Source organism: Eptatretus burgeri, chromosome 16 (genome assembly GCF_056783735.1).
Source record: "Eptatretus burgeri isolate ZD-2024b chromosome 16, Ebu_testis_v1, whole genome shotgun sequence".
Classification (NCBI taxonomy): Eukaryota; Metazoa; Chordata; class Myxini; order Myxiniformes; family Myxinidae; genus Eptatretus; species Eptatretus burgeri.
This window is the reverse complement of record NC_140976.1, coordinates 9,747,351-9,763,917: the sequence shown is the minus strand read 5'-3', so window position 1 is coordinate 9,763,917 and position 16,567 is coordinate 9,747,351. Positions and strand designations below refer to the sequence as shown.

The following is a 16,567-nucleotide window of genomic DNA, read 5'->3' as shown; positions in this document are numbered from 1 at the left end:
TTTAGCTTGCAATGTTGAATTTTAATCTACTATTGGGCAACTTATCAGAAGTAATCTATGATTTGGGTACAAACTCGATGCTAAACATAACATCATATAAATAAACCAGAAAGACCTGAAGAAGGAATCCCTTTCTGGATCATGGCATTTCTGAGGATGCAAATCAAAACGAACATTGTGTATTCAAAGCCACGATACAAGCTGAGCGATTTTTTTTTCCCTCCCTCAAAGAAAGGTTTCCACAACATCAAGATTACCAACCAGGTAAATCAGCAAACTTGATCTCTCCACCTTGCATAGAAACAGCATCATACACCTGGATAATATGCAGTGCTTCAATGCAGCCGAGGAAAAACCCAACAAGCCAGTCCAGGGTTTCGTGACAAGTCAGGGTGAGCAACCCTACTCCAACCCCCCACCCTCTCCTCTTTTACCCTTAGAACACAGATTTTTTTTTTTTTTCAATCTGCACAATTTTCTTCATACTTTTTCATTGCCAAAGTAGTCCTCAAAATCGCTTTCCATTTTACTCAGTTTCTTTTCTAGTTTCGTTTTTCTTGTCTGTGTGAACATTAGGCTGAATTGAAGAAGTGGTCGGGTCGGTGGGCACGTCCCCGAGTGTTTGCTGCTGAGCGGTTCTTCCAGACGGGTCCTCGGGCAGTGGGTACCGAGTGATAACGGCACGCCCAGTCTCTTTCGCAGTGGATTTGATCAATTGCTTGACCCCTAGATGGCTCACATTGTACACCGCCGTGCCCAGGTCGATGGCCGAAGCCATGGCATTGCGGGTTGCCTGCCCGGCCTCTTCGCCATACCTGTAACACGAAGATAGGGGAGGCATGCAAATCGAATCGGAGATATCAATGTAAAATACGAACAATTACATCATTCAAGACATGTAACATGTAATGGGCTCGACTGTATCAATGCCATCATTTTCACAATCAGATTCCAAAAATTAGATCATGAACATCTGGTGAAGGGTGGGGAGGATAGGAAGTCCAAGGTTTCCAGATTCTTTCTCTACTTGGTTTGCTTCATGAAGTAAAAAAAAAATAAAAAATAAAAAGCTTTGTCAACTCAGTTTTCTACTGAGACCGAAATTTTCTGTCTGCAATATGTCTCCCACCTGTGGAACCAACTTGTACGTTCACTTCAATCTCATCCTTCCCTCCGAGTCTTCAAGACACCTATTTCCCACCATCTCAGATCATTCCCCATCAAAAACCATGATTTTTTTTTCTACCCCCATCAACCCCCCTGAAGCCCAACCTCTTTCCAACTTTCCCGTTTTCCTCCCTCAGTTTGCTTCTGTATCCATCTTGTCCATTCTTCCTCACATCCTTCATCTTACAAGTCTCTCTCCGTTTTGTCCCTCAACCCTGCTGCTGTTCTTGCTCCTCCGTGAGCCTCGACTCTGTTAAAAAAAATAAAAAATCCTCATCATATGGAGAACAAAAAAAGTCCAATTCCAGTGAAAGCAAGAGCTGCCACGAGTCGATTGTTTAAATTTGTCAAATAAACTTCCAACCAATGATTAAGCTTTAATGCAATGATGACCCCAGGAACAGAATCAACAACCTATGGAGTCATTGGCATCATGGTGGTGGTTTCAGGACATGTGGACATTGAAAACTTTTGCAGTTATTCACCTCATGGTGGTTATCTTTTGCCTTGGGCAGCACTGCCTGACCCAACATCCAAATATACATTTTATAGCGGCCTTTGGTGGCCTGCCCAGATTCTGAAGTACGTCCACTCAAAATTTGGGGCCTCTAGGTGCTACGGTTCGGCTGTGAAAGAATAACATGCAAACGCACAAACAAACGAAAATATTTATAATCGACAAAGAAGGTGAAGGAAGAAGCTGGGCAATGCACAATTGTTTTTTTTATTCCTGCCCTTCATAGATTACTTGTGTTCCACGGTGTCCACGGTGGTGTTGGAGACCGCATTGGAAACTGTCTTTGCCGCCTGCTCGAGGCCCGACCAAACAGTTGTAATGCCTTTTAAATGGAGCAGAAGAAGAAGAAGACAGGGACAATAATAGGAAACAGAATTGATAACAGATCATGTGGAACTCAGAGAAACCACTTTAGTATTCTATGAATGACAAGTTTTCATTCTAATATGAACCAAGGAGCATTGAGGTCACCTTTTAGACCACTAGCAGCGACCACAAATGCTCCGTCCACCGTCGAGCCGTGCTGGTCCGAATGCCGAATCGATTCGGGTAGAAGACGAGAGCCGCAACGGTGGACGTGGGGTGCGAGAATGTGTCCCATTCGGGAAACTGCAGAGCTTACAGCACCCACTGAAAATGTGGAGAAGAATGCACAGTAAACACACGAGGCAGGATTTACAGTATATACAGACTTGTGCAAATATTTTGAGGCTTTGCCGAACGAAACTGATGCAATGCTTCTTATTCCAACCCATAAGAAGATCCCATATCAAACTCACCCACCACCTCGCTGACCTTCACGACCCCACCGGCTGCCTGCCGGGTTACTCTGAGGCCGGTCGCCACCCTTGGATCGACCGAAACCGGCCGATTGGCAGGTTCAACTCGCCTTCTGACTTGCTCTCCTCCCCATCGTACGGCAGTTCCCATTGCCTGTGCACCCAATCCCAGGCCCCAACTGAGCCACTCTGCACCTGCACATCACGCACATCATTCACATTCTTCTCATCCAAATCTTGATCACATCACATGCCACAGGCGCCACACAGAAACTATTCACCTTTACAATCACGACATATTTTTAATCCTCGAGAGGCACAGATCGAGCAGGACCTCCAAAAGGTCCTTTAACCAATCACTAAACTTGCTTTCCAGACACGAAATGACCTTGAAGGAAATGATTGTGAAAGTACGGATGATAAATATGGAGTTACCAACGAGCAACCCAAACGTTGCTGCTTAAAAAAACAACATGTACCTGTATTGATTCCATGGGCAACATTTACGCTCCAGTTCGGGATAGAGGGTTGTTGGGTGGCAGCGTGAACTCGGCAAGGATCTAGCGTCACGGCTGCCGCCTCTGTCTGTGGAGCCAACGCAAAGTGAACGTTCAGAAGGATTCAAACAATGACTTTCAATGGTTCAAATAATCATCTCAATGTCAGCATTGTCAATATAATCAACTGTCGTCCAGTATTCATGCACTGCATTTACTTACCCCGTCACGTACACTTCTTCCATCTTAAGAAGTCTAATCCTGGCATCCACATTCCTGACAGCCCAATTTGTGGTCCGTTATTGTGAGTTTACCTGCATTCTCAGGTTGGCAAGCTCCATCAGGAGATCGTTGAGCAGCTCACGATCCTGAAGAGGGACGCTTGGTGATAGAACCACTGCCATACAGACCCCGGGCTGCTCACCTGGCCTCTCATCTGGGAATACGTATGCACCGTCAGCGAAACGCAGGATGGGTGAACGGCCTGGGAGCAGTGGATACACCCAGCCGCAAGCCTGCCCAGTCACACAGTGTACATGAAAGGTTAGCACACCTCATGTGCGATACCTATTACTTTGATCAATGTTCCTCGATGTAATTTACCTGCAAGAAGGCTGGAGGCAGCAACGCGTCATCTGTGGGCTGCTGAAATCTCATAACCCGCAGCCCACCAGCCACAGCCGGAGTCCAGACCCGACCATCTGTTGAGGCGCGGAACAGGTAAACACCACTCTCGATGACCTGCAATTCCTCGGCCTCCATGGGTGGTATCACAATGTCTTGCCGTGGCACCACACCATGCTGCTCACCAAAAACACAAATGCGGTGATTTTCACTCACAGCAGCTCTATGTTCACAAAGTATGGCACTCATAAACAAGTTTATCATGGTGACCTTCGGAAAGTCTTTATTTTTCTACAAATGCATATAAAAGGTCAACTTACTCCATTATATCCCATTGTCTTTCAATGAGACCAAAACTGCAACCACAACAAGGCATAATTACAGCATTCCTCAAAGATATCAGGTTCCTCAAAGATCTCCAGCCTTTTAAAACTCCACGTCGATGGTCCAGGCTGCTTACCGGCTCAGTGTCCAGTTTTATTTCCAGCTCTGCAATCTGCTCCAGCACCTGTGTCTCCATGTCCCTCATCTTGCACTGCATCTCAGCAGCTTCTTCCCAGGCGGGATCATGGCCGAGAGGGGTGGGTTCGGACATTGCCAAGCCCTTGCGCAGTCTCTCGAGTCCACGGTTATATGCGTCCAGCGCAGCCTGCGGCTGGCATGCCTAGAAGGGTGAGGGAGGAGCGCACATCAAGGTCACTCCATGAAAGTAGTGATTAGTTTTCCAAGCCAGGAGTCATCACAATTACAAAGTTTAATAATATAAGGGACAAAGTTTGTAAATCCAACTACCCTTATACTGCATCATCACCTGAGAACCGAGCACATTATGCAATTCCAAATCTCTCCAAGAATTTTATTCCAAAGCTCGAGCACTGTTCTTTCAAGAAAATATTGAGATACCAAACCTCAAAATAAAGAGAAAAGTAAATTAATCTGTAAAAGCTGTAAAGAACAATGTTGATTATGAAAAAAAGAAGTAGTTTAAAAATTATTTGCCACGTGTCACCTTTTTTCACCCCTCCCCCCCACACCCTCCACCCCACCCCCCCCTCCCCGAGTAAAACATCCTGTTTGCTATTTGCCATTAATGATTTCAGATGATTCATAGGCGCAGGACCATGTTTGCTTCTGTCTCGCTGCAATATGCCATCCTTTGGGTGAGGGGGGTGGGGAGAGTATTGAGAGAGATAAACCTGTGTTAGCCTCAGTGACCTGAAGCTGGAGGCCATACTGCCTGATAACAAAATGGCTTACACAATCTTACACTTTTCTCCAAGAAGAATAAAAATGGAGGCCAAGATAACCCACATTTTAACATCAAATCACAATATTGAGAATGTAAAATTTTGTCCTATCCCTAACTCCGACCCCCCATAATCTATATTAGAAGAGGAGCTGCATCTGTCTGTATGTTTGTTTGTAGTGTTATAAGCTCAGAACAGATTTAAGGGATTTCAATGGATAAAACGACGGTGAATTCATGGAACTCCCAGGAAGGTTTGTGATGCAAGAAATAAATAAATAAATAAACAAACGAAGGTTTGTATGTGGGTACAGGGGCACATGTGTCGAAACTGCAAACGCCAACTTGTGACGCTGGTTTTCCCCTCACGGAGGGCAGGATCTCCCAGGAATCCTTTTTTGTTCTTGCCTTGTAGATTAGCCAACACAGCAAGGATTAGTATTCCCGTCAGCGAAGCGACGGGTCTTATACAAGTACGAGTGTAGAGTGAATCGCCCACAAATTGATCAATAGAGAAATGTCATGTCATCGGAGTAGGTGGTACAAATGACAACATTTTACATCCTCAGAAAATTACCGAACAATCCTTAAAATAAATAAATTACCTTATCCCATCAAACAGTTATCCAATTACTGAGTACAGTACCCAAGTTTAGTCAATCATGTGACCTTCAGATGATCTTCCTTTACTGGAGTTTTATAGCAGATGTGTGTACGTGGATTGCCCTTTCAAAAATACTGTTGCGGTTCTGCAAAACCGCATGCCTCTAAGCCTAAGGCAATGGCACCCAACATAAAGTCATCCCTAGGCAGTTATTTCATTAGTCTTCATGCAGTTAGTCTTCCCCTCATGTCTAGTGGGTTAACGGGACGAAATGTGTTGCGTGGATCTCGTCGCTAGGTTTAGCTACGATCTCTAATTCATATTCTGATTCTGACTCCAACCCTTTCCTTTTATACAAATTACATGACAAACATGCAAGCACACACGCCATTCAATAGGCAATTGAGAATAAGCACACCACGATGCCCCCTGTGGCTCAAATCCACCACACCACTCCACTACACACATCGTGCACCATTATTTCGTTCAATTCTGCACGCCAATTCCCAACCAGCACCTCATCTTACTTCACACCTCGCTCACGAAACCTCACCACCCTGACTACAAACGCCTCCCGCACACGGGAAAAATATTCCCACACCCCCTTGTACCTCTGCATCGCTACAATTCTCCAGTCTATTTTGAGAAGCACCGCACGACTCGCATTGTCCACGGCACCGCACGATGCTTGACCACGCAACATACGTTAATAGATCGACCGTATCTCACCGGGTACGTCCCCGTGAACATCCGGAATTGATACAACCCTCATCCAGTCGCCAGACCACGGCAAGACCAGGGGCAAAGAGGAAGGGTCGCAAGAAGGGCGATCCGGGAGTTTGGTTCGGGGCCCGGGTGTGCATTTTGGCTCATGAGGGGGCCCTTGGGTGGCAGGGAAAGTACGTTGCTATTCGACATTAAGACTGCACTCGGGGCACGTTCAGTCAGGTGCACGCTCAACTGCTGTTGAGTCACGAGCTCTGACCGATGCCAAAGCGGGTGGGCAACTGAGACGGTTTCGGGTCCCAGAGCCTGGCAGGGCCTGGCAGGGCATGGCAAGGGCCGCTGTGGCACAATAGAGGAGCAGGATTCGGGCCACAGTGCGTCGCTTGCCGGTCATCACCCCATCTTTCGGCCGGAGCTTATAAAAGGGGGAGCATGGAGCCGTTACTCTTCTTCGCTCTTTCCTCTACTCCTCGCTCACCTCTTTGCTTCGCTCCACTCCCTGTCTCACAATTGGTGTGCGATTGCCAGAACGCGCTCCTTATTCTTTGAGAGCCTGATCCGGGGTAATTGCCAAGACTCCCAACCGTGCTGTCGACGTTCCTCCACCCCTGTGCAGTGTGCAGCCAGACGGACCAGTGCGGAGCGCACGTTTCCACGAGCCCCAGCAAAGTAATTGAGCAGGAGATAACACACCATATCACGAGGTGACATTCAGCTCAAGCGAAGCATCCCACAGATGTACATGCAACACATACAGACCTTTACACTCCTGGGTTAGGGATCTTTCTCCTTAAGCATCTATTCTCCTCCATCTCTATCCACCCCCTATTCCGTCTTCTTTGGATGCACAAAGAGCATCATTACTGACTTGCAATCCCATTTTCCTCTGGCATGACACCGCACCCCGCACATTGCACTATGCTACACCTCTCTCCCACACCTTTGTGTGTGTGTGTGCACGCACACGACTGTCCGAGCATAAATGAAGAATGTAGAAGATATAACTGGTTAACTCTGCTCTGACTGCTTTTGTAAGATTGCTTGTCTTTTGCTGCACCCAACAAATTCCTTGCTATCCCCTGCTGGACATAAAAATAAAATCCCATTCAATGTGCTACATAATTTTCCTCGCTTGATTATAAATAAATGTTTTGTAAAGAAATACAGTAATCCCCCGTTTCTCGTGGGGGTTACGTTCCACACCTCTCCGCGCCAAGTCAAAATCCGCGATGAATGAATGCCTCCCCAAAAAAATCGACTCGTCTGGTCTGGTCGGTTTGGGAGTGATTGGGTTTGAGGTGCCTGAGATCGACTAGTCTGGTCTGGTCGGTTTGGCAGTGATTGGGTTTGAGGTGCCAGAGATCGACTAGTCTGGTCTGGTTGGTTTTGAGATGCTGGGAATGAGCAGTGCTCGTCCAACAGCGGCAAACCTTTTTCCTTCCCCAAGCATATATCGAGCACCTTTACCTTAACCTTCTCCTGGAGCGTCCCAGGACCTTCCTCTGGCGCTTCGGTTCCTTGCCAGAAGCCTTAGAAGGTGTAGGGCATTTGGGCGGCATCATGGGGCTTGGAGAAAAAAACGTAGAAAATATTCGAAGTTCACGAGCGAAACTTTGTCTCGTGCGTTGTGTGACTGGTCGAGCACCACGCGTTATAATTTATTGCTTAAATAATTTATATTTCATATATTATTACCGCGATGTACCAGGGGAATCTGCAGAAAAAATTAGTTACGTTCCAAGGGAAAACTCGCGATGAACTGGGGCACGATAGGTGAACCGCGATGAAGCGGGGGCTGACTGTATTCCCAGCTCATTTTTGTGTTTTCTGTCATTGGTCCAGCATGGTTCGCACTCTCGTTTGGCCGGCACGAGCTTGGCAGTCCCGCTCAGCTGCATCTGATCTGGTAAGGTGATCTGGTTTCAGCAAGTGCACACCGAGGGCGTGTCCCCCGGTAATTAGATCACGTGACTTTTGGGTAAACGGTATTCATTAGACGGAGGACCCTAAGTCACATGGTCGAGTTATTGGCATTCACAGTCGGTTAGTGACCCGTCACGTCACAAAGTTATTCGTGTGCGACGGCCTGCGATTCGGGAGTCTGGGGAGAACCCAAGGTAGTTCACCCCTCGTGGTCTTCGCCTTCGACCCCCGATTCCGCAACAATACCATGTCTATCACAGTTTTTGTATTCAAAGTCAAGGCTTGTGGAAGAGCAAGAACACAGAACAGAGCGATAACGGCACTCCTCGGTTGAACACATACCTCTGCCAGGCTGAACAGTTTATGTTTTATATCCCGCTGATGGGCTGGATCTGCATACGGACCCGATATGAACCAAAATCGAATCGGCTTGTTCTCGTCACCATACCAACTCATCCACATCCTTTTTGCGATTTTTGCGATATCGTGCCACATATCGTTTTTTGCCCCCCCCCCCCATCTCTCAATAGCAAAGAATCACTTAAAAAATTTATAAAATTCCGGATCATATCCGGATCCAGATTCTGATTTTTAGCAAAATCAAATCAATTTGTCATTGTCACATACCCAACATGTCCACCAAATTTAGTCTGAATCCATACATAACCTTTTAGAGATATCCTGCTCACAGACAGGTAGACAGACAGACAGAAAATATAACCTCCGTTCATCTTCAGTGGTTTAGGTAACAAAGGGAACAGCAGAGAGAGGGAGGTACTAACAGCAGGGCTGAGGGACAAAATAGAGGGAGACTTGGACAAATAAGGGATGTGGGAAGAAGGAGGGGTCGGGGAGGGCACACTGGGTAGATAATATGGATACAGAAGCAAACCGTCAAGAAAATTGGAAAGTTGGAAAGAATAATGGAGTTTGTAGAATAGTGGAGGAGTGCACAATGTTGTTAATGAAACCTAATTTCGCTTGAATTTTGCTGAATGACGTATTTTTGGCCATTTGGCAGGTATTCTCATGTCCGTCTCACCTCTTCAGCCGTGATGGCCTGAGCCAATGTGTCGTAAGCTGCTCGGTACTCTCGTCGAACCAACGCAACTCTGCTTGTGAGCTCGGTCGAGTCTGTTTGAGCGCCATCCATCTGCAGGAGAGAAGGGGATGGAAGGGAATGTGAATGAAACCAGCTATGTGTGATTTCCAACCATTAAAAAGTATGGCTTCAGGTCCTGATGAACAAAAACTGAACAATGATGATATTGTGAGAGAAAAATAATAGGTGAAAGATCAATCTGTTACGGCATCCCTATTTGTGCTTGGGATTTATTATTAGGGGGAGACAATTCAGATAGCGTTTCAAGTTCCTTCCTTCAACCTCCTGACCCACCAGCAGAAATCAGTTATTCATCATTTATTCAACAATGAAATAGGATTATCAATATGATAAAAAAACCTGCTTCCCAATTCATACTTTAAATCTGAGAAAAATATTCTGATATTGGCCTATTTAACATTTCCATCTGAGCAGAAGGTGCTCATGAAGCTGTGACCGCAGGTTCGAATCCCATATACTGCGATAATTTAGCATCAATTTCTATGTGTCCTTGCGATGCCCTCAGAAGTACAATGACGTTTCATAATGTCCTTGTCCCAGACGTAATGTAACGCATATACTGTATACCTGCACGTGCTCATTCGTGACCCTGAGACACTCAATATTGTTGCGATGCCGGGTTCAATAGCAAGGACGAACGCCAGACGGAGCAGTTGGGCCGTCTCCTACCGAACACCGGAATTGAAATGTCGTCACCCCAGATAACTCCGGAGTCGACGAGCCACTTAAAGGACCGTGGTTGCCAATATTTTGACGGCGTGAGTTGGGTCCACTTGTCTATTCCAATTTACCAAAGTACTCACGCCGTCTAGCTACTGGGGAAACCACACCCTCGGCTGACTCTGTCCGAACCGAGTCGCATGCACCGACTCGGGTCCGGAGTACCGAGCGGGAGTTACCAGAGCCGCACCGGTCCCAATGACAACTTACGGCACACGGCCTCCCAAATTCCCAATACGCACCGTGCTAAACAAATGAAAGAAAGTGACAGGCAACGAGCTGGTACATTGAACAATTGGGGTTATTTATAATGGAGCAGGGGAGCACAGAGAGCAGAGTTATCACGACGAAAAGAAATGCAATTTACAATGTACAAGGCACTTAAACAGTTTCTACTTACAGGACGGCACCACACACACACACACACACACACACACACACACACACACACACACACACACACACACACACACACACACACACACACACACACACACACACACACACACACACACACCCAAAAGAAATGGACCCCGTCGGGTCTTTAGTTTAGCCTTTCAGCTCAGATGGGAAGGCGAGCTGAGGGGAAGAGCCTACACTTGCACCTGTCCACCCCGTGCGGTCTGGTCGAGCTTGTCCGGTGGCGGGACTCGAACCCATCGCCACAACGCAGCACCAAGCACCAGGGACGGGGGAAAGAGCGACGGACGCCAGCCAGCACGAAGGCGGATGAGGCGAGAGATGACGAGGCGACCGGCGATCAAGCCCGAAAAAGCTTTCCCTGATCGGGTGACACCAGGCGAGGCAGACCCATACCGCCAGACAGAATGCGCCGATCACTCGTTCTGTCGAGGTGGGAGAGATTTCTTTCCTCGCCACCTGATGGGACGGTTGCATCGCGCGATTCGCTGGCCGTCCCTCATTGGACAGGCCCACGGTAGGTGGGGCAACTCCCACCTTTCTGGGGCGGGGTCGGAGCTGAGGCAATTGTAGCTCCGCCTACCTCCTCACCTAAGGCCACGTGCGTAATGGCGACGGTGGAGCGAGGCGACGGCCCGCTGTTGTTGTTGTTGTTGTAGTTGATAAAAACCTAACTAAAAAAATAAACCCGCAGAGCACACATGAAATTCCCTTTAGACACACGGGATGGATTCTAACTATAAACACATACTTATCGAAATAACTTAACTGCGGGGCTGCTGACTGTCTGTGTGCACAAGGCTTCCAAATCTGTAACAATATAACTGGAAGGGCACTCGGTAGAGCGCATACCTCCACCACGTAATGCCTGATCCACGAGAACATATCGGGCCTAACATATCTTTGAAATATCATGCGATATATCGTTTTTGACCCTATCTCTCAATGGTGAAGAATCACTTTTAAAATAAAATAATTCTCGTATCCAGATCCGGATTTGGATCTTCACCAAAATCAAATCAGTTCGTCCTTGTCACACACCCAACGTGTCCACAACTTTTTGAGATATCCTGCACACAGACAAACAAACAAGCAACCAAACAAAGACAGAAAGGGGTGAAAACATAACCTCCTTCACCTTCAGTGGTGGAGCTAATAGAAATAATCTCACATCTTCCCCCTTTGGCAAAATTTAGCCTCAAGTTACAAAAAAAAACATCACAAATTGTGTCGTAAAGGACCCTTATTTATAGAACGACACGTGACATCGTCTTGACAAAATCTGTTTTGCGACATTTCGACACAAGTTGAGACCCAGAGTAAGATTGAACAAAATAAGATAAGGCAAAGAATGACCCGTCATAAACGTTTCTCATAGACAGCCACACGAGACGGTGCTTGCCGGGTTTGGAGGGCATGGTGCGAGGATGTCGCCCCGTGGCGGGTTTTCACCGATCGTTCGACGGTTCTGCAAGGCCATGTGGTATTACCACGGCTCGCCGAACTAGCAATCAACACACAGTGCAGGACTTCTCTCCCATGCATAAACAAATGGTGAGATTCACTCAGGGAAGCCATTGCCTACCAGGAATCAAGAACATTACTTTGAGTTCTGTCCTTGCAAGCTGAAAGTTTGAGAACAGAGGACAAAAAGGAGGAGGGGGAGAAAAGGGGATTGAGGAGGGTCGATCATCTCAATCATAGAATGGCACAACTATTCAATGCTGGCAGGATGGCCTCGAGCAGGTACGTATACTTGCTTCAGAGCCATCTCTCATGTGTTTGAATCTCGGTCCAGCTGTAAACTGCCATTTTGGTGTTTTGTAAGCACGGCGAGGCATCAGTGTGTGCGTCGTTTCTCGGTTGGATGTTTAACTGCACATCTGGTCTGTCAGCATTATTGGTGGGCGTTAAAGATCCCACGGTGTCCTTCGTGAAGAGTAGGTGAGCTATTGCCAGCACCCTGAACAAATTCCAAATTCCTGTGCTAATCTACAGAGGGCACTGTCTTGGAAGTACAGCTGTGACCCCCCCCCCCCTCTTTCCAACCCCAGCAAATGACGTTGCAAACTAAAGAATAGGGAAAAGAAGTAGGTCTTTGGACTGCCACTGGTAAGATGTAAACCCAGTGCTACCTGCCGCACGGTCGACTTCTCCGCTACTAAACCGACTTTCCTCATTGGCTTGCAAGTAGGGAGGCTGGTTGTGACACCCTGCCGGGACTAAACAACAACAAAAAAACACCTGAAAAGGGCAGGTGAGCTTTCTTTGGGAGCCAACGACCATCCCATAAGGAGACTAAAAAGGACCAATGATCAACTTGGACCATAGTGATACCCTTGATGGAGCAAATGCCATCAAAAGGCAGAAGAGCTAGTATTAGCCAATGGCAACCACAAAACTACAGCCGTAGAGAAGGGGGTGGGTATGCCATGTTGCTGATGGCATGCTCCTCGTCCGGTGGAGGACAATGCAGTCCTATTCTGTCCGAACCACTTTTGTAACATTTTCATGGTACAAGTGGGCACCGATTCCTGCTTTTCAGTGCTTATTCGTAAAAACAATTAAAGCAGAAGAAGAAAAGAATGAACTATTTAACAAGGGTGGAATCTCATAATAAAAAAGGCAAAAGCAATCGGTTCGCAAACAGATGAAAGGTAGACCGACAGTGTTCTTGATGAGGTGGCAGGTGCCAGGCCAAGCAGATTAGAAGAGGATCAGCGTTCAACTGCTCCGATGCCACAATGTAGGTACCACCTTTACCCGAGAGCATGACCCCCAGACGTCACTCTTTGCACACACCCGAACGTGCCAAATGAATCTGATACGGTGGAAAACACGATACGAGTGTGATTGCGTTTCCACTGCACGAACATGAAAGATGTGCCATTGTACATACAAAGGTCTCTTTTGTTTCTCTACATTCTGCTGATACAAAATCGTTTCATTTGGATATCGTACAGGGAGGGATTCAACTGTACAGCCATCCACCCCCAGCCACAAGACCAACGGTCAAGCCACCACCTCCTTTTACCATCCAATGTGCAACTATCAGGGATGCCGATTCGTGGTGGTTGTACTCCCCGACACAAGTTCGGTGCCAAATGTTCCCCATTCTTCCCTGCTGCCCAGATTAGAACACGGTCAGAGTACCGATTGGTCCGCATGCACCGGCCCTTTCCCTCGTCTGTAACTCTGTGGTAGCCCTGACCTCGTGAAGGCAGGGGTACATGATCCTGGATGTGGGGGATTTCTGGGTCGCTCCTGGGAGATGGGTCGGCCGTCTTCGTCCCACAGGCTCGTTCGAGAGAAGTCTGGGGATATAACAACAACAACAACCGCATTCCAATATCAACTGTGTCCGTGTGTAAATAACATATTTTACGAAATCACAGTTATCCCAGAGAAAAAAAACGACAATGATCGGTAGTCTCGATGACGTGTCAGCATCAAAGTAATGAATAAATAAATCACGTGATCTTCCCTTTGTCCGATTGTGACGCCGCGTTTCATGTGAGGGGCGTGCCATGTGAGTGACGATCATCACAGCACACAGTCACCGTGATGACGTCATGTTCCATGTTTGTTACATCATGAAATTCAATCGTAAAAACACAAGTCACTTTAATAAAGGTAAACCACCCTCTATCCTCATTGATCTGCTCTCCTCTCCTGAAGTCACCAAAACTATATATATATACTGTATATATAACTATATTTATAAAAAAACTATATATATATATTGTTACGGCTGTGGAAATTCGCATTACACCATGAAGGGCCCGTAGGTGAGATATCTCGAAGTACATGTGTAATTAGCCCAAACCCGTTGTATAGAGGGAATTTATGTGATTCATCCGGGCTGCGACGCTTTGAGTTAGCCATTTTTTCTGTTCTATCCTCATTTTGAACCAACCACGTCTCAACCGCCGTCACACAACAACCACCACGCCAGCCATCGTCACCAAGTGCAACCACGCTCCAACCCTCGGACAACAACAACAACAACGCCAACAGCCACGACCTTTACCTTCACAACTCGCTCCCACATCATCACATCACCGCCATTCCCAAACGGCACCATAACCATCAAACCACCACCGAAAACCCTCCACCACCTTCACCTCTCTCCTTCTACAGCCATTCCCGCACCACCTGTGAACACTGAGCGTCGGGCTGTCTTGGGCCCGTTCGGTGATTGGTGCCGAACGCACTGAGCCGCGAGCGCAAGTAGCGGCCTTTCCGAGGGAAAATTCGGATCAAGAACGCTACACGCCCACTTTTCCTCTATCCAATTAGCAAGCGCGGGGCGGCTTGGCCCCACCTCCAGGCGCGTCTGTGTGAAATCGATATATGCAAATTCTAGGATCAGGGGAGGTTCACGCCCCTGTTTCCTCCGACCAATGGGCGAGCGTGGCTCCGCCCCCGAGGTCATCCTGATCCGAATATTTGCATATTAGCTGCTCCTGGCAGCTTATAAGAAGGCGAGCGCAAGGCGAATGAAGTCAGTCGAGCCGGGTGGCGAATGAAGTCAGTCGAGTCGGGTGGCGAAGTCATCGGTGTGGCAGAGAGTTGGGTTCTGCAGTCGGCTGAGGAGAGTGTCATCGAGTTGGGTTCTGGAGTCGGCTGAGAAGAGTTGCGGGAAGAGGCAAAGGAGCTCGGGTCCGAGGCGAGAAGGACGGCAGTCGGCGACGAGGTCGCAGTGTGGGATCGCTCGTCGCGGGACCCAAGCCAGCCAGCCATTCTCCTCCCCCAGGGCATCAACAATTCCCCCTTTCCCCCGTGCTGAGATAGTGCAAAAAGGGGGCCCCGTTCCCAACCCACTCCAAACGTCGTGCCAACGAAACCCGCCAAGGAGCACGGAGTCGGGGCACAGCCGTGGGGCACATTTCCCCCCCCCCCACAGGGGCACATTTGCGGCTCGTCCGCCAACGCCTCACGAGGATGCGGGTAGGACCCCCGGTGTCGCGGGCCTGGCCGCTCCTCCAGGTCAGGTGCACATTTGGCCTACAGGCCTGTCTGTCCCCTTGTCTATGAGGGTGGCTTCTTTCCTTTGCTTTTGAGTAAATGTGTGTTGGCGCCGTCTGCGAAGTAGAACTGCATAAGTGTTGCCATGTGTGCGCGTAGTCGGTATTAACTCTGAGTCGTTGTTGCTTTTGTTTTGGTTGCTATATGTGCGTTTTGACTGTATGGCTGTAGATATGTGCTTTCCGTGTGCCGGGAAATAAATGTGCTTTGTGTGAACTGTTTTCCTGTTTCGCTTCGTCTTTTCTTTATTGACCGTCCATCCTGCTTCACGTAAAGGGTTCGTAGTGGGCTTAATACGCCCCGTAATTAATCGGAACCGTCGAGGCCGACGATAACACTGCTCGGTTATCACTGTAGCACGGAACGGACCGCTTAAGCAGTTCATGTCCGGAGTCGGCCTGTGGCGTGGTACGATTGCCCGGTCGACCATCCACGCAGGTACTTAGGTAGATCGAATTTGGCGAGCAACCCTATCCTGTGCGGGTGGGCAATTGGCACGGTCCTGGTGGGGTTAAACCCCCACCTGTGACTAGCTCTCGGCGTTGTTCCGAGAGGATCACGACCGAATTGTCTGTCCGGTGGGCGACGTGCCGCGATCCGAGTTACGTGGCCATCCGCACGCCAGCGGGCGCGAATTCGCAACAATATATATATATATATAAAAAAACGACATATATATATATATATATATATATATATATATATATATATATATATATATATATATATATATATATATATATATATGACCGTTTTTTACAGCCATTTTTCCCTGCTGTGCAGAGGTTAGGCTTTTTCTTGAGGCAATGTTTTATGGCCGGATGCCCTTCCTGACGCCAACCCTGGTCGCCTCTTACGACACACAGGGATATGGTACACCTATTCCAACCGGGGCATACACCGGGACCAGTACACTGGTACTCACTTCGCCGACCTCAGAAGGATGACAGGCTGAGTCAACCCCCTGGTGTTAATTCAGCAGCCAACGGGGCTTGAACTCAGGACCCTGGGATCCCAAGCCGCCACCCTTACCACTAAGCCAACACCAGGCTTATATATATATATATATATATATATATATATATATATATATATATATATATATATATATATATATATATATATATATATATATATATATATATATATATATATATATATATATATATATATATATATATATATATATATAT

The 16,567-nt window shown here is 47.4% G+C and overlaps 1 protein-coding gene across 2 annotated transcripts; it reads right to left on the bottom strand.

Annotated features, from left to right (window-relative positions):
• On the bottom strand, window positions 1-13,706 carry LOC147010477 (spartin-like). Of its 2 annotated transcripts, XM_085858666.1 has the most exons (11): window positions 13,558-13,702; window positions 13,014-13,167; window positions 9,126-9,236; window positions 4,045-4,248; window positions 3,564-3,761; window positions 3,275-3,475; window positions 2,943-3,048; window positions 2,464-2,658; window positions 2,156-2,314; window positions 1,916-2,006; window positions 1-815 (listed from the first exon to the last, which is right to left on the bottom strand). In XM_085858666.1, the coding sequence occupies exons 3-11, from the start codon at window positions 9,234-9,236 to the stop codon at window positions 527-529; spliced, it is 1,554 nt and encodes a 517-aa protein (XP_085714792.1). In that variant the 5' UTR covers window positions 13,014-13,167; window positions 13,558-13,702; the 3' UTR covers window positions 1-526. The 2 variants fall into 2 exon arrangements, with proteins under 2 accessions (XP_085714792.1, XP_085714791.1); XM_085858665.1 differs by lacking the exon at window positions 13,014-13,167 and having other exon boundaries at window positions 13,558-13,706.
• Between the last annotated feature and the right edge of the window lie 2,861 nt (window positions 13,707-16,567).

Coding starts and splice junctions, on each gene's coding strand:
- LOC147010477 (XM_085858665.1), bottom strand. CDS start 13,578: ATGTACCCCTGCCTTCACGAG. Junction 3,049..3,274: donor TTGCCAACCTGAGAATGCAG/GTAAACTCACAA, acceptor TTGGCTCCACAG/ACAGAGGCGGCAGCCGTGAC. Junction 2,315..2,463: donor GAAGGTCAGCGAGGTGGTGG/GTGAGTTTGATA, acceptor CCACATTTTCAG/TGGGTGCTGTAAGCTCTGCA.